The sequence below is a fragment of the Gopherus flavomarginatus genome, chromosome 1, assembly GCF_025201925.1.
Source record: "Gopherus flavomarginatus isolate rGopFla2 chromosome 1, rGopFla2.mat.asm, whole genome shotgun sequence".
NCBI lineage: Eukaryota > Metazoa > Chordata > Testudines > Testudinidae > Gopherus > Gopherus flavomarginatus.
Window position 1 is genome coordinate 210,023,797 of NC_066617.1, and position 18,230 is coordinate 210,042,026.

The 18,230-nt window shown below is 41.9% G+C and overlaps 1 protein-coding gene across 7 annotated transcripts in view; it reads right to left on the bottom strand.

Moving 5' to 3' along the window:
- Nucleotides 1-819: 819 nt before the first annotated feature.
- Nucleotides 820-18,230, bottom strand: part of LOC127042979 (cystathionine beta-synthase-like) — a 102,350-nt gene continuing 84,939 nt past the window's right edge. For 4 of the 7 annotated variants that reach the window (XM_050936599.1, XM_050936596.1, XM_050936598.1 and 1 more), the window contains 8 exons: nucleotides 17,577-17,661; nucleotides 17,247-17,352; nucleotides 16,415-16,492; nucleotides 14,673-14,807; nucleotides 9,713-9,821; nucleotides 8,738-8,767; nucleotides 4,017-4,101; nucleotides 821-2,698 (listed from right to left, as the gene is read on the bottom strand). In XM_050936599.1, coding sequence (XP_050792556.1) covers nucleotides 2,589-2,698; nucleotides 4,017-4,101; nucleotides 8,738-8,767; nucleotides 9,713-9,821; nucleotides 14,673-14,807; nucleotides 16,415-16,492; nucleotides 17,247-17,352; nucleotides 17,577-17,661 — 738 coding nt within the window. In that variant the 3' untranslated portion in view covers nucleotides 821-2,588. Of the gene's footprint in view, nucleotides 2,699-4,016; nucleotides 4,102-8,737; nucleotides 8,836-9,712; nucleotides 9,822-14,672; nucleotides 14,808-16,414; nucleotides 16,493-17,246; nucleotides 17,353-17,576; nucleotides 17,662-18,230 lie in introns of those variants that run through there. The other 3 variants (XM_050936600.1, XM_050936601.1, XM_050936603.1) reach the window with 3 other exon arrangements.

Below are 18,230 nucleotides of genomic sequence, written 5' to 3' on the forward strand. Positions count from 1 at the left end.
GGACGATTCTGTCAGATGCAACTGTCTATTAGATTCCCTTCCACTGGTATTGTTGGTGGGGAAGGGGGCAGCGTGTCTATTTCATTGCTGCACTGTATTAATTACTTTTGTCTACATTTCTCTTTCTAGCTCTGTTCTGCCTCTTTCTTGGTATTCTCCGAGTTCCTGACACTGACAGTTCCATCAATTTATTTAGTCAGAGAATTACTTAAATCAGTCCAGGACCAAGAGGAAGGCAGCATTTCTTTAATGCTATCTAAGCTACGGCTTGCAGCTGCTCACTGGCTCCAAGCAACAAGGAGAGTTTTTAAGTCTTTCAGACACTTTGTGTAACTTCTGTTATAAAACAGTAACTCGAGGGAACTCCTGGTGTTGAGGTAATCATACCCTGGGTTGAACAAGCTTAGAGGCCAAAGACAGAAGCATTTAGTAGCCATGGACATGACATTAAAGAGTTAACATGAAGCAGCCTGAAGTTATGATGAAATTTTTTAATATTCAACTTAAAAGAGTAAAGAGAAAAATCTACAAAACAAAATAGAGAGACTGTCACAATACAGAAGGTAAAGAAACCTCCAAAGCCAGCCTTAACTCTCACCTCCCATCAACATTCATTTCTCTCCTTTCCACACCAGCCAGGCTGCTGTCCCCAGAATAACTAATACTTTTGTTTACAGTGTGTTCAAAACTGAATTGGGAGGGAGGGGCTGCAGATTTTCAAACTGTAAAGCAAGTGTGACAGCATTTGTGGGGCTAAGAGACCCGCTCACCTGCAGAGACTGAAGGAAGGAAATGAAAATGGGGGGTGGGTGGGGGGGGGTGTGTGTGTGTGTGTGTGTGTGTGTGTGTGTGTGTGTGTGTGTGTGTGTGTGTGTGTGTGTGTGTGTGTGTGTGTGTGTGTGTGTGTGTGTGTGTGTGTGTGTGTGTGTGTGTGTGTGTAAAAAAATCCTCTTTTAGTTGATTGACAGCTGCAGATTCTTTGGGAGTTTTTGTCTGGCTTTTTGTGTTAAACTGGAATTTTTCTGCTTCAGCTAAAGGGAGTGAGAAGCCAAGACAGCCTCTCTGTGCTGGCAGAGAGCTTTATTGTGGCAAATAACCTATCAGAGGAGGATCACAGCAGTCATAATAGATATAGGAAATCGATTCCCCCCATCCCCCATCACTGTAGAGTTATTAGATAAACCACTGCAGAGTGGCTGAGAGCTGCTATTAGCCAGTGTACATGGTTAGGTGAACTGAACAGTTTAAGAAAGGGCCACACTAAACTAATGCAAGTCAGACACAAATGAGACTCCAGAAACCTCTGTAGCTAAAAGAAATCCAGAGTTACATGTAGCTAACTGCACAGCATCCCCTCTGACTGGCTCATCCAATGCCACTGCAGTGGGTCACTGGTAAGTTTGGTCACAGTGTGTTCAGTACACTCGTTAAATATTATGGGCCAAATTCTGCCCCCTCATACCTATGCAGCCCTATTGCCTGTAGTCCAGTTATATATGTCTAACGAAGGGCAGGATTTTGTCCTAGATGTGTTTATGTTTTGTTATACATCACAGAAGCTCGTGTTTCTTCCCTGCAGTGACATCTAGAGTTCAGAAGCACTTGAGGAGCCAGGGGGCTGCAATGAAAGGATCTTACAGGGCCTCCCCTTGCTCCTGACTGGAGAGAATTACATTATATGACCTACGTGTAGGCATAAGAACTTCAGTTTGAGGTAGAAGGTCAATCTTAGATAAAAGTTTTCAGGGAAATGCGCTGCCTTCTTGTTGTGCATGAAACACGCCACAACCAGTAAGAATTCGCTCTTTAGAGAGCTTGATCTGATTTTGATTTGTTGTTGTTTATGCCTGTGCTTATTCATCCAGGTAAAAATAAATGATATAAGCTGTCTCTTCACTAATAAAAAGGTGTGTCTTTTACAGTAAGATGACTCTCTTGTGTTAGCTACCTTACTGCAATACTTCAGTTAAGACAAGGCAAGTGATAACTCTGACTCAAAACAGCTGCTGGAGGTAAACCCCTATAGCTGGAGTCCAGCATTTACCTCAACCCTGTTTCAAGTTAACGATCTCATTGTGAAAAGATACACAAATGTTTTACAAGGGAAGGCATACCCATATTGTCACCAAATCCAGTGTCTTGGACTCATTCTATGTCAATGAGCAACACTCTGTCTCACAGACAATCTTTCTAGATCGCTCTTGCCTCAGCTGCCAACACAATGGCTTGGCTGTGACTGTTCAGTTTATTACCTTCAGTTACGTGTTAACAGTGTTTTAGACTTTAAGCACAATCAGTAAGGTCTAACATTTGTTTTTTATATAAATTCTATGCAGATCAACCAATTTCAGGAGGCTGAGAGCTAACAATCCCGAAAAGCTCTGCAACGTTTAGATGTGCTGTTATATCACAGCAGTCAGGATGATCCCACTGTGTTTATTTTTAGAATGTTAAAAACAAAAAACAGGAGATAGAAAATTCTAACGGAGAGAGAGAGACAGAGAGAGAGAGACACACACAGACACCCGATTCTTTCTAGAGACTGCAAAATGCCACAGAAGATGTTGCAAACAGAGTGATCCTTGAACTTAGGTGGCCCTTCTTTCCCGCTCCCGTGCAGTCACAAAGTTAAGCAAGTCAATGGCTGTAACAACGCCAAACACCATCTGTCTCTTACTGGAGGAGCCGTCACTGTGATCTACAGAAAAAACACAAGAAGATTTTTTCTACCTTTGCCAGCTCAAACCAAATACACACTCAATTTTTATACTACTGCTTTCTAAAACTAGAAGCCAACTATGACTCCAAAATACCAGAGGCCTGCAGGTATGGTTAGGAAGCCAACCTACCCAACTGATTATACATTCAGATGAAGGTGAGCTGCCACTCTTATTGACAGTACTCCAGGAATTACTGAAATGAAAGTCTTTGCTAAATTTACTCAGAAGGTTGCAAAGGAAGCTAAATAGTCATGGGAAGAGAGGTACATTTCTGTCACGGATCAGGAACTAGTTGCGTTTTCAACATGGAAGACGTTAGCCATGTAAGAGCCTCACAGTGCTGTACTAGGAGACTTAGTACTTAGCATTATTTGAATGATCTAGAAATGGGGTGAGCAGTGAAGAGGAAACATTTGCAAAAGACAACTGTTTAGGTTAGTGAAGTCTAGAGGGGCTTGTGAGTCACTTCAGAGGGACCTAACAAAGCAAACAAATGGGTAACACACGAACAGGTGAAATTCTGTATAGAAAAATGCAAGGTAATGCAGAATGGAGAGAACAAATTTGAATGACTCTGATGCTATGATGTGTTCTACACAACTTTAAGCACCCACAAAAAAAGCTAGTTGTCAATCATTTTCTCAATGCAAAGTGGTGCATTGTCACAATGCTCATAGATTCTTAGACTAGAAAGCCAGACGGGACCATTGTGATCATGTAGTCTAACCTCCTGAATAACACAGGCCACAGGACTTCCTTGAATTAATTCCTGTTTGAACTAGAGCAAAGTTCTAGGAAAACATCCACTCTTGATTTAAGAACTTCCAGTGATGTGAATTCTACCACAACTCTTGGTAAGTTTGTTATAAATGTGCACTTTTTTCCTGGTCTGAATTTGTCTAGCTTCAACTTCCAACTACTGGAACTTGTTATAAAACTTTGTCTACTAGCTGGAAGAACCCTCTTATCTAATTTCCGTTCCCCACGTGGATACTTATAGATTGTGATCAAGTCACCCCTTAACTTACTCTTTGTTAAGCTAAGCAGACTGAGCTTCTTGAATCTCACTATAAAGAATGTTTCTAATCATTTCATCGTTCGCGTGGTCCAGTGTTGGTAATGGTCTTATACAGGAATACCTACATGGGGAAGGTGGGTAAACCAGAGGCCTCAACCAACTCTTGCCACACAATATCTAATGCCTTAAACATAACAGCTCACAGTGTCATTTGGTACTATTTATATATACACTCCCCCATACACTACCTTTTACAAGGTGTGTTATGTTATACTCACACTGAATCTGTTCATGTACAACTAGAGCAAAGTGGTCTATTTCCAGGATATGCGAAAGTTTCCCCAAGCTGTCTTTCAGATGAATCTAAAGAGAGAGAGTTACCAAACTTAAAAGCAAAGTGTCCTGTAATAACAAAAGTTCAACAGCCCCTGCCCCCCCACCATCTTAGAGACCGTTAAAATTACAATAAATTAGCACTTGCATAGCATTGTTTGTGTTCAAAGTGCTGTACAGTACAACTACTACTTAATTAATTCACATCCCACTGAGTTCTTGGGGTTTGTTAAATGCTGTGGTTTTTGGAAAAAAAGCTGGACAAAAAGAAAAAAAGAAAAAAATTAAGGGGAAGTAGCACCTGAAATTTTCATTTTGACACACGTACACAAAAAAATAAAAGATAGGAGATAGTTTTTTAAAAAAAACTAAGATAAAAATCGGTGTTCCATGTGTCTAATGAAAGACTGTTGCTATGTAAACATGAGAATATACTCACCTGTACAACCCCAGAGGGAATGGATATGAGGGGGTAGGAAATCAGACTGCAAGTTGATTTGGAAAAAGGATGTTTTGGGGAGGGTAGCAGTGAGAAAAGCCAACCAAAAAAAACCCCAAACCAAACTCAAGCTAACATACTACTCAGAAGCAACAAAGAACTCAGAATCAAGAATTTAATGAACCTGCTTAAACGATTATAAGGCTTTTCTTTTGCAACACAGAACATTTAAGCGCTAAAGACCAGATTTTTGAAAGGTATTTAGCCACCTAATTCCCATGGGAGTTACGTGACTAATATGTTTAAAAATTTGGCCCTTCAGGCTGATCTCATTTGCTGGGTATTTAAAAGAAAGCACAAAATTGCATTCCATGCACAATCATGTTTTGGTATCATCTATGTGCTCCCATCAATTTGAAGACAAATCTGGCATATTAGCTGGGTGATTTTCCATCTGAAAAGTAATACGGGGTATCAGCTGTACCTTTTATAAGGACACTTCTGTGAAGTTACACCACAGATGAAGGACAAAGGCTGTACTCTATACAAGGCAAGTTCAAGGACCTCAGTGCTGGACTGGGATATAAATCCTCTCCTGTAAGTAATATGGCCAGAACTGGAAAATGGAGCTTGGGCTCCTATACTGTGAACTAGAGGAGACTTACACCATGTTTGGTTTTTTTTTTTTAAAGGGGTGTTTGTGTGTGTGGGAGAAACAGGACAGACTGACTGCACAAAGTCTTTATTTACTGTACGTGTGTGTGTGTGTGTGTGTGTGTGTGTGTGTGTGTGTGTGTGTGTGTGTGTGTGTGTGTGTGTGTGTGTGTGTGTGTGTGTAAATTGACAACAGCCCAGTTCCTCAAAGATATTTAGGCTTCTAAATTCGCACTGAAAATCAATAGCAGTTAGTCTGGATCCTCAAAGATATTTGGGCACCTATCATTTACATTTAAAAAAATAGGGAGACCAAAAAACCCCACCCAAGCTATTAAGGGAGAAGATAACTGAATTAAGACCTGGAAAAGGCTGGTCAGATCTTTGAGTCTCTTCTTCTGCAACCAGTGTGGGACTTTTCGATGTGGATCAAGAGCAGGATATGACTCTAAGGGATTATCTACATGGAAAGTTACTGTGCCACAAGCCAGGGCTTGACTCAGTAAGGCTCCAGGCAGACTGTGTGTTGTCTTCCACCTTCATGCAGGTTCGAGTTTTCCTTTCTTTATGACAGATATTTTATCTGCAGCACACTGACTTTAAACATTGCAGTTTAACACAAGTCTCAAGTCTAACTGCAATCATTTTAAGCTAAATCTATATAAATCACCTACTTTTCTTAGTCCCTGGCTTTGCACATAGATTGGCAAACACTAATGTGTGTCACAAATACATATACATGCAATGACTGTTAAAGTAAAGGTAAGCTAGGACAAGCCACGACTAGAGTGTACGATTTGCAACTACAATGCAAGCTTCAATTTAAAGTATTTGTTATTCATAATGGAAATCCTGGGAAACTTTCAGAATTTGATTTCGTTTATTCCCCACCATAACCTTTTAAAATATACCTTCAAGACTCCCTAAGACTGGAAGGGTTAGATATGATGGCATGCATTTTGCATATAAGGCCCAATTCAGTACAGAGGCAAAACTCCTTCTCATGTCAATGAAACTACCATAGGATCAGGCTCAAAAGTTTTCTTACCAACTGGCAGAAACTCTATCCTCTGGCTAACAGAGGCAAGATGTAGCTGATTTGTTCACTGGTAAATGGAATGTTGAGACATGTTTCATATCATCTGATTAGCTAACATATGGGGAAGGGTACTGTTTTCTAAACATGAGCTGCAGAGGTGGTTGAAAAAATGGCCCATCAGAACATTTTCATCAGAAAATGCCAATTTGACAAGGTGGGTGAGGTAATATATTTTATTGGACCAAATTCTGTTGGTGAGAGAGACAAGCTTTCAAGCTTACACCAAAACTCTTCTTCAGGTCTGGAAAACATGCAAAGACTGTCACAGCTAAATAGAAGGTGGGACAGGGAGAACATGTCAATTTTGACAAAAAGTTTCATTTGGAAAAAAAATCTAAGCAAAACATTTTGATTTCTTTATTTCTCAATGACTTTGTTTTGACATATTGCAAAATGTCAGTGATAAGGTGATAAAAAATTAAATTAAAGATATAAAAATTTTAAAGTTAAAACCCAAAACAAAATGTTCGAATTGACCTCTAACTAAATCTTTTCAAAATACTTGTTCTGTGGGAATTTTTAACACTTCGGTGTTTCACTTTGAATTGGAATGAAAACAAAGTTAGAAATTGTGGAATTCCCTGTCAAATGGAAATTCCAGTTCCCAACCAGATCTAATGAAGTGTCTATACAAACAGAAAATGCATCTCCCACTAAAAATTCTATTTCTCCCCTTCTCAGTTGACATAGCAACAACTATCTCATTGTGGGAAATTTCTCACGGATTAATGACCTGTTGGTATTAGTGACACAAGGCAATGCATAAGGATGCCAACTAATGCCTCAGGCCAGTTATTATTCCCCAGGATACAGCTCCTGAGCCATGATAATTACAGATACATTGTTACTTCATATCAGTTAGGAAAGTTTTATTTATGGAAAAGATTAGCTTACAGCAAAATAAGAGCTTGTTCCAGTAAAGATTCTCAGGTTAAAACAAATTGTGTATGTTGAATATGAACCACACAAATCAGATAAGGTGTAGCAGCCAGATTTGTGCAAGCAGAAATGAGCCTGAGAACATACAAACCCTTAGGCACCCAGAATTATTGGTGCAAAAAGCTTGGGTGCAAGAATAGAGGCTGATTTTCAAAATAAAATAAAAAGGAAATTTGAGGTTTAGTATCTCTTTTCTATTTCCCGTTCATATTAATTTTAATACTCTGGGGTACTAGCAACTTGAAGTTCTCCAAACACTTTACAGACATTCAGGAATTTAAGATGGACACCATTCCTCTGAGGAAGGATCATTATTCATGGATGGGGAAACTAATGCTCAGGACAGGCTAAGCAACTTGCCCAAGGTCATGCAGGAAGTTGGTTACTGCTCTGGTCTCTTTTCTCCATCATACTCCCTCCGCTGGCACCTTCACTCATGTGGAGTGGTATATCCACCTCCTGTAACATTTTTACTGCTCCTGCTAACATCTGATCCTGATATTTCCCCTCAGTCTACCTCTACTCCAAAAAAGAGTTTTAAAAAACTACAGAAAAACTAGCAACACACAGCCAATCACAATGACTGCTTTGACTGTCAGTTCTCACTTTCTCCACTGTGTCTGTTTTGGTCTGTTTAGTTTGGTAACTTCTCAAGGCAGCTGTTTTTTCCTATACACCTACATAATGCCCAGCATACTTTGGGACCTGCTGTTAATCCCAACACCACCACTCAGATTCCATGACTCTCAGTCTCGTGCCTTTCTCACAAGGATGGCCCATCCTCTCTATTTGGTAATCTGCAGTACCTGTTTTTGAATAGGTTATTTTATGACTGTAATGTTTCATGGTTTCAGGAGGGTAAATGCATATCTCAGTATTTTAAATCAAAAGAGTAATTCTTCTTCAAATGTAAGGTGACCAGTTGGTAAGAAAATTATTGTGACTGCCATACTTGAGAAGGGTTTCTTTTTTTCACTAGGATCACTTTACCTTCCAGTCATACCAACCATATCCATTTTATTTGAAGCGTGCCTTAACAAAGATCTGTTCCTTCAAACAATACTTGACATCATCTTTGGGACAATGAGGACTCTTAAATGTTTCCCAATTTCACTGGCACAGATTCCAAATTAGTTTGAAAATAAAAAAAGCAAACATCTAGGATTTTTTTGTTTTTCTTTTATATACTTAGATTACCAGCACCTTGGGGCAGAAACTATTTTTGTTCTGTGTCTATAGAGCACCTAGCACAATGGGGTTCTGGTTCCCAACTTGGGCTCCTAGGTACTACAGTAAGACAAAATAATAATAGCAGCAATTCAGATTTTTTTTAAAAAACAGAACTGTATTTTTGCCAGCACATTAGCAGTGGCAGATACTAGGGGACGGAGCTGGGGAAAAGAGGGATGCTCAGAGTATTTCAGGAGAAAACGGGAGGAGAGGCACAAAGAACTGACTATTACAGATACAGGCACAAGCAACAAAGGGACCAGCAAAGTGAGGGACAACAGGAACTAAACAGTTTTGTTACACACCAGAGTTTCACCTGATGCTTGATTTGACGTCTAGGGAGAAAAAAATATTTTTCTTTAATTTTGTCTATAAAGCGCTAGCGGCTCCTCCTTTTCCCAAGCTATAAAACAAGCAGCCAGTAGATTATACATGAGAATATAATAATTAGATATAGTTGAATACAGTTCCCTCCCTAGAATTTTAAATATTAATAATTAAAATCCATTATGGACTTAATTTACTACTAAATGTAATATTGAATCTAAAGCCTGAAGAAAGCTATATCACAATCCTTCCACACAAAGGAGGGCCTTTCACCAAAACATAATAGCTTACTATTTATTTTGAGTGTCATAAACTTCCCAGTTAATGATAACATCACCTAGCTCTTGTAGTGCTTATCAGTAGATCTCCAAACGCTTTACACAGGAGCTCAGTACCATTATACCCATTTACTATATGATAAATATGGCACAGCTGACTGCTAGGTAGACTTGCCTGGCATAATGCTTCATGCACTTTGATGGCAGTCAGAACTAATCAGTCACCAGCTTGTGACAATTCCAGTCTTTGTTGCAAAGCGAGCACTTGCTGGTTTCAACTGCCACTGGAATTTACACAAAAGAGCTGTTGGAAGTTCAATTATTTCATCCCATGGAGGCTCACACCACCCAGTTTTACATTCAGGTGTGTGCGGGGGGGACATGAAAAGAAACCCCTATGACAAGAAAAAAAGTCCCTATCAAACCCACAAACGTTCAATGGTCTGATGCAGCACCATAAACCAACTCAAGTCTGGGAGCCTGTCAACGACCCCAGGCTGAATTTAGAGACTGAAATGAGATCCAAGCCCAGGTCTGCATGCATAGTGGCACATTCTCAAAGAGAAGTTTGTGTATGGCCTCACTTCAAACCTTACTCCAGCCTATGCCACTGTAATGCTCGGACACCTACAATAATAATTGAAAAGTAAAGAAGTAAACAGAGAGCAGGATTACCTGTCTGAATTGCTTGTAGATTACTTTGCTGACATGATCTGATGGCTGAACTTTCCCAGCAAGTAATGATGAAAGCATGTTCCCAAGGGTAACCATTCCCAGAATCACACTGGAAAGAGGAGGTATGGTCAAACAATGTCAGACACTCCGGGTTTTCTAGAGACAAGTGAACTGCACTCTCAGCAGGCTTTCCTCAGAGGGATGCCCAAAAGTCAGTTTAATGGTGTAGATCACCATTTTCAGAGGTGGTGATCTCAGATTCTGAGGGTATGTCTATACAGCAAAGAAAAACCAAACAGCTCCGAGGCTCAGAGCCTGGATCAATCGACTCAGCCTTGTGGGGCTAGGAACAGCAGCGCAGATGTTCCTGCTGGGGCTACAGCCTGGGTTCCGAAACCCCTATCCCCCTCACTGGGGGGAGGTGGACAGTGCAGCTCTCCCTCATCTCTGCACTGTCAGTGCAGCTCTCCCTCATCTCTGCACTGTCACTGCAGACAGGGCCACCAAGCGTGTGTCTACGCAGTGAGTGGCAGCCCGCTCCGAGTCCAGGTCGACAGACTCAGGCTTACGCTTCTGCAGTAAAAAATAGCTGCATAGATGCTGCAGCTTGGGCTCTGTGGTTTAGGGAAGAGGGTGGGCTTCAGAGCCTAAGCTCCAGCATCTACACAGCTATTTGTAGCGTGGTAGCACAAGACCAAGCCTGTCGACCTGGGCTGGGAAGCTCTCTGCTGTGGAGATACCCCCCAAGCTAGTTAACTGCTCTGCAAGGAGACTCAAAACTTGGGTGATCAGACATGGCAGTTTTCTGGGAAAGCCTTGGGTTTGGATGGGAATGTCCTGGCTGGATCACATTTAAAATGAGAGTTTTCCCTAGTTTTGCTATAATTAGCCATTTTACTGACCTCCCTTCTACCTGGCTGTGCTCAACTCCCAGAGCCAAAATGAACTTAACTATGGAGTGTGCTGGCACATGCTAAATTCAGAAGGATTTCAAATGACAAGGCTGATGGACACTGTGGCAAGGACTCAGAGCTCCTACCTAGTAATAGAAGATTTTGGTGAACTAGTGGTTTTCCCTGTCTATCCAATCACTCAGTTGTCTGATCACGACTGTGTGTGGTTTAAATGAACTTGCAGATCTAAATAGTCTCTGCTGGCCTCCATAAGAAACCTGATACAAGGCTAAGGTCACTAGCCCACTAAAGATCAGCATTCAGCTTTCTGCCATTCGGCACGCTCACCAATGGAGGCTGAAGGAAAGAAGATGCTGGACATGGCTACAAGGTTTGAGATTTAAAACATTTCTTTAGGCCCAGGTTAGTGACCACTTTCCAGCTTCCACTGCAGCGAAATGCCACGAAGAATCTGGGGAGAACACCCAACCCTGCAGAGGTGATGGTTCACCCTCAGTTTTATTAAATGAGAAGTTTCACTTTGATCTATTCCTTACCAGGAGTTCACAAAGATCCCCCAGACAAAAATGGAGGGACTTCTTCATTATAGACAGACATTTCAAATAGAAGGTCCTGGTAGCTAGAGACCTACTAGACCAAGAGCGGAGTAGTCCTGACAGGACAGCATTTTAAATCTGAAAGCTGTGTGGTATGTAATATGACATTTCTGAACTCTTGCTGACCCTGCAGGAGATCCTGGAGAATGAAGTGACAGAAGGCACACTTCTCATTTACTGTGTGTAAACAATAGATGCATCATGGAGGCGAATGCCTGGCTGCGAAGATGGTGTCGCCAGGAGGGCTTTGGCTTCCTCGACCATGGGATGCTATTTGAGGAAGGACTGCTAGGCAGAGATGGCATTCACCTTTCGAGGAGGGGAAAGACCCTATTTGCACACAGACTGGCTAACCTAGTGAGAAGGGCTTTAAACTAGGTTCGACAGGGACAGGTCAGCAAAGCCCACAGGTAAGTGGGGAACATGAAGACCTGGGAGAAGGGTCGGAAACAAGAGGAAACGTGGGCTATAATGGCAGAGAAAAAGGAGGGTCAGGGCAAAACTGAGAGGCAAGATCAAACCAGTATCTTAGATGCCTATATACAAATGTGAGAAGTATGGGTAATAAGCAGGAAGAACTGGAAATGCTAATAAATAAATACAACTATGACATTGTTGGCATCACTGAAACTTGGTGGGATAATACACATGACTGGAATGTTGGTGTGGATGGGTATAGTTTGCTCAGGAAGGATAGACAGGGGAAAAATGGAGGAGGTGTTGCCTTATATATTAAAAATGTACACACTTGGACTGAGGTGGAGATGGACATAGGAGACGGAAGTGATGAGATTCTCTGGGTTAGGATAAAAGGGGTAAAAAACAAGGGTGATGTCGTGCTAGGAGTCTACTACAGGCCACCTAACCAGGTGGAAGAGGTGGATGAGGCTTTTTTTAAACAACCAACAAAATCATCCAAAGCCCAAGATTTGGTGGTGATGGGGGACTTCAACTATCCAGATATATGTTGGGAAAATAACACCACGGGGCACAGACTATCCAATAAGTTCCTGGACTGCATTGCAGGCAACTTTTTATTTCAGAAGGTTGAGAAAGCTACTAGGGGGAAGCTGTTCTAGACTTGATTTTAACTAATAGGGAGGAACTCGTTGAGAATTTGAAAGTAGAAGGAAGCTTGGGTGAAAGTGATCATGAAATCACAGAGTCTGCAATTCTAAGGAAGGGTAGAAGGGAGTACAGCAAAATAGAGACAATGGATTTCAGGAAGGCGGATTTTGGTAAGCTCAGAGAGCTGATAGGTAAGGTCCCATGGGAATCAAGACTGAGGGGAAAAACAGCTGAGGAAAGTTGGCAGTTTTTCAAAGGGACGCTATTAAGGGCCCAAAAGCAAGCTATTCCAATGGGTAGGAAAGATAGAAAATGTGGCAAAAGACCACCTTGGCTTAACCACGAGATCTTGCATGACCTACAGAATAAAAAGGAGTCATATAAAAAATGGAAACTAGGTCAGATTACAAAGGATGAATGTAGGCAAATAACACAGGAATGCAGCGGCAAGATTAGAAAGGCAAAGGCACAAAATGAGCTCAAACTAGCTATGGGAATAAAGGGAAACAAGAAAACTTTTTATCAATACATTAGAAGCAAGAGGAAGACCAAGGACAGAGTAGGCCCACTGCTCAGTGAGGAGGGAGAAACAGTAACAGGAAACTTGGAAATGGCAGAGATGTTTAACGACTTCTTTGTTTCGGTCTTCACTGAGAAGTCTGAAGGAATGTCTAACATAGTGAATGCTTATGGGAAGGGGGTAGGTTTAAAAGATAAAATAAAAAAAGAGCAAGTTAAAATCACTTAGAAAAAAGTTAGATGCCTGCAAGTTACCAGGGCCTGATGAAATGCATCCTAGAATACTCAAGGAGTTAATAGAGGAGGTATCTGAGCCTCTAGCTATTATCTTTGGAAAGTCATGGGAGACGGGAGAGATTCCAGAAGACTGGAAAAGGGCAAATATAGTGCCCATCTATAAAAAGGGAAATAAAAACAACCCAGGAAACTACAGACCAGTTAGTTTAACTTCTGTGCCAGGGAAGATAATGGAGCAAGTAATTAAAGAAATCATCTGCAAACACTTGGAAGGTGGTAAGGTGACAGGGAATAGCCAGCATGGTTTTGTAAAGAACAAATGGCATCAAACCAATCTGACAGCTTTCTTTGATAGGATAACGAGCTTTGTGGATACGGGAGAAGCGGTGGATGTGGTATACCTAGACTTCAGTAAGGCATTTGATACGGTCTCACATGATATCCTTATCGATAAACTAGGCAAATACCATTTAGATGGGGCTACTATAAGGTGGGTGCATAACTGGCTGGATAACCGTACTCAGAGAGTAGTTATTAATGGCCCCCAATCCTGCTGGAAAGGTATAACAAGTGGGGTTCCACAGGGGTCTGTTTTGGGACCGGCTCTGTTCAATATCTTCATCAACGACTTAGATGTTGGCATAGAAAGTATGCTTATTAAGTTTGCAGACGATACCAAACTGGGAGGGATTGCAACTGCTTTGGAGGACAGGGTCAAAATTCAAAATGATCTGGACAAATTGGAGAAATGGTCTGAGGTAAACCGGATGAAGTTCAGTAAAGACAAATGCAAAGTGCTCCACTTAGGAAGGAACAATCAGTTTCACACATACAGAATGGGAAGAGACTGTCTAGGAAGGAGTATGGCAGAAAGATCTAGAGGTCATAGCGGACCACAAGCTAAATATGAGTCAACAGTGTGATACTGTTGCAAAAAAAGCAAACGTGATTCTGGGATGCATTAACAGGTGTGTTGTAAACAAGACACGAGAAGTCATTCTTTGGCTCTACTCTGCGCTGGTTAGGCCTCAACTGGAGTATTGTGTCCAGTTCTGGGCACCGCATTTCAAGAAAGATGTGGAGAAATTGGAGAGGGTCCAGAGAAGAGCAACAAGAATGATTAAAGGTCTTGAGAACATGACCTATGAAGGCAGGCTGAAAGAATTGAGTTTATTTAGTTTGGAAAAGAGAAGACTGAGAGGGTACATGACAGCAGTTTTCAGGTATCTAAAAGGGTGTCATCAGGAGGAGGGAGAAAACTTGTTCACCTTAGCCTCTGATGATAGAACAAGAAGCAATGGGCTTAAACTGCAGCAAGGGAGATTTAGGTTGGACATTAGGAAAAAGTTCCTAACTGTCAGGGTAGTTAAACACTGGAATAAATTGCCTAGGGAGGTTGTGGAATCTCCATCTCTGGAGATATTTAAGAGTAGGTTAGATAAATGTCTATCAGGGATGGTCTAGACAGTATTTGGTTCTGCCATGAGGGCAGGGGACTGGACTCGATGACCTCTCGAGGTCCCTTCCAGTCCTAGAGTCTATGAGTCTATAAGAAATAGAAACTTGACTTATAGGTTTGTTTTGGAAGGGGAGGGAAGGGAGGAAGATATTGATATCTGAACATACCCACATTCATCAACCACTGGTGCCTGGTCAAATCCCTTCTCTCGGAGGATTTCAATGGTCTTTTCACAGGTGACACCTGGAAGCACTGTCAGGGGAGCAGAGAGACTTAATTCCTGAACTTTGAGGTGCCACCACCTGTAGACAAAACACATAGGTTTTACAACAACTCATCTGATCATTCTGAAATACCTTAAAATACCTTGCAGAATTTCCCCTCACAACCAGCAGAAAGGCTCACTTGGGTCTTCAGAACTCAGGAAGTGAAATAATTACAACTGTGTCCCTTTTCCATTTTATTTGATTCCTATCTTTGAATGGCAGATGGCCAGCAGAAATTACCGATACCTCCAGTTGGTCATTTACAAAAAAGGGAAAAGAACATTTTAATGGACTTGAAGCCATTTAGTGAGACACTTAGATAGTTTGTGGAGTCATGTGCTCCTATCAGCATTACCCTCAGCTTCCATTGCATCCAACTGCCTGGTACAACCACAGTTTGCATCTTGGCTCAAAACTAAATATCCATTATTTGTCATGCGTCATGTCAAGAGGCCCCAGCAAAGGTCACAGCCCTACTGTACACGGCACTGTACATACACAGAATAAGAGACAGTCAGTCCCTGCCCCAAACTGCTGACCATCTAAACAACTGTAAAAAACTAAGCTCTTTGGAGCAGAGTGTGTCCCTTATTCTGTTAGCACAGCATGTAGTACAGCAGAGTCCAAATCCTACCTGGGGCTTCTGGGCAGGGCTGGCTTTAGGCCAATTCCCCCGATTCCCCAGAATCGGGCCCCGCGCCTAAGAGGGCCCTGCGCCTTAGGCGCCTTTTTACATTTTTTTTTTTTTTTTTTTTTTACTTACCTGGTCCACTCCGGGTCTTTGGTGGCATTTCAGCAGCGGGGGGTCCTTCGGTGCCATGGAAGACCCGGAGCGGACCTCCCATCGCCAAAGAGCCACTGAAGCCCCGGGTATTCCAATTGGGCCCCGCAGTTCATAAAGCCGGCCCTGCTTCAGAGCATTACCACAATATCAATAAAGACATTAGAAGGTATTTTTCCAATTTGCTCACTCTGGGTCCGATCGGTGTTCTTTGTACAGACTGTTAGCAAACTTTTCTCCTCCTGTTTGTGTGTGGGTCTTCCAGCAGCAACAGGAGAGACAGGCAGGGATTTGTTTAAAGATGGAAAGAGGGACTGTAAAACCATGAAGACTAGCAAGGGCCTGAGGGCAGTTAAGTACCCCCAAACTTCTTTTAACTGTTTTGATACTGACTAGATGTCAAGTTGACAATGTCCATTTCACTGTACTTGACAAAGGATTATTATTTATGTTACTGCAGTGCCTAGGAGTGCTAGTCATGGACCAGGGCCTCATTGTGCTAGGTGCTGCACGAATAAAGAACAAGACAGTTCCCTGTGCCCAAAAAGCATATATGCATGTCACCCTGCCTAATTAATAGTAGATGACACCATAAACATCAATGAGACATTAAATCACCACGAATAACTGGGCTGGAGGGAGAGTTTAAAGCGTTTTCATTCACTTAAGAATTGCAGGTGTCACCGAGGCTAAAGTATCAAACCTTTCTCAAAGTGAATAACTCGAAAGATTTCTACTGAATTAAGTAGGCTTCACCATCTCACCAAATGTATAGAGGATCAGTTCAAACAGACAAGGAAACATTGCAAGCCCGCCCCATTGCAAGAGGCTCACAAAACTCAAGTGACCATGACTGCCTTACCAAGGTTTGTTAATGATGTCATCTTCTTCTTTCATGAACCCTTTCTGGGTCATCCATTTGTCATTCAAAAACTTCGACCTGGAAACCATCAAGAAAGCAAAGAGGTCATGAGCTTCCCCGCAGGTTACACTTGTGTTGGTAGTACATACAATGGCATATAGTTACATCCCCTATTGTATCCCCAGCACAGATAGCGGTATAATTACAAACACATAATAGCACGCAGTCAGCCAGTCTTTATGGCGAAGAGATATGTGGGTAGAATGTTTGTAAAAAGAAGAAAGGAAATGGCACAACCATATAATGAGACCGTTTGTAATGGAGAAGTGCTGGAAGGTATTAAATTAAATACATTTACAGCTTTGTGTTCCCAAGCTGCAAAATGGGGAACTGAGCAGTGTCGCAGAGTAAAGCTGTATTTTAAGTGTGGGGTCAGGTGAATTTAGTCACAGGACTTAGAGCAAGTGTAACACTGTATCGCTCCCTCCCCGCCCCATAAGCTGTTACTACAATAGTATTCTCTTCAATTCATAGCATAAGGCAGACAGTAGGGGACAACCATTCCTTGAGAAGTCCCAGAAGAGATCTCAATTAAAATGGTTAAAGAAACTCAGGACTCGAACTTTTCCAAAGTGACCAGTGACTTCTGGATGCCCAAACCTGAGAAACCTTAAAGAGGCCTTATTTTTGCTGAGTTCCCACCTTCTGGCCTCAAGTTGGGAACCAAAAACCACTAGACGCTGGGAAAAGCTTGGCTAAACTCTGTATGAATGCCTCACACTCCGTGAAAGCAGCAGGAATGAAGCAGAAAGACAACAGGGCAATTTCTTACATGTAGTTCCTGACAGAGTCGGGCAAGATGACAACACAGCGCTGACCTTCTGTCAAATCCTTGGCAGCCTTCACAGCAATGGACATTGCACTGCCAGAGCTTCCACCTGCCAACACCCAGATCACATAGTCAAGACCACTGCACGTGGAAGCCACTTGTAAAACAGGAGAATAAGACCAGAGAAAGGTGGGTCAAGCTCAGGGATGGAGAAGAGAAGTCTGGAGCTCTAATCCCAAAGCTGACAAGGTTTCCCTTTGACAGGTTAAGTGATTTACATAATACTGCAATCTAATTCACAGGAAACTTTGGAGGATTAGTACCAACTCTTACCGCACAATAATCCTTCCTCTCTGATTAACATGCGTGCCAAAGCAAAAGACTCCTCATCATTGCTCTTGTACCACTTGTTCACCACCTAAAAGAGTGCAGGGGAAAGGAGACAAAAGACATAGCTGATCGTATCCCCTTTTCAGGAAATGCTGTTCAGATGTTTCAAATTATAGACTTACAATTGCGTTCACATCCCGCAACTGCTTTTTTTTGGTCTAATTAACACTACTGTGGTATTAGTGGTGTTCCCTATACTAGTAGCCTTTTGGCTAAGAGAGGTGAAAACATTATCTAGTACTCTGCCTTTTAAATAAGGTGACTGTGGGAAAACCTAGAAGATCTGGTCATTCTCCTCCCTTCCCAGCTGACTCACCAGGAAAGTGAGTCCTACCTCGCACCTGATGTCACTGGACTAGAAGCTATTAGGGAAACCCCCCCGACCCCACCTTACCCAAGGCCCCAGGCTTTTTGCTGAGAATAGAGTAAGAGTAGGCCCTTCAAGAGTTTTAACTCCTGCTAAACTTGTTTTTCTGTACAAAGGGCACGCTGAGGCAAAAATTTGGGGCCCTGACCACATCAAGAGGAACTAGAATTGGATAAAGGGGAACCAGGAGATCTGTTAAGTTATAACAGCTGAGTTATAAGAAAAAGTAA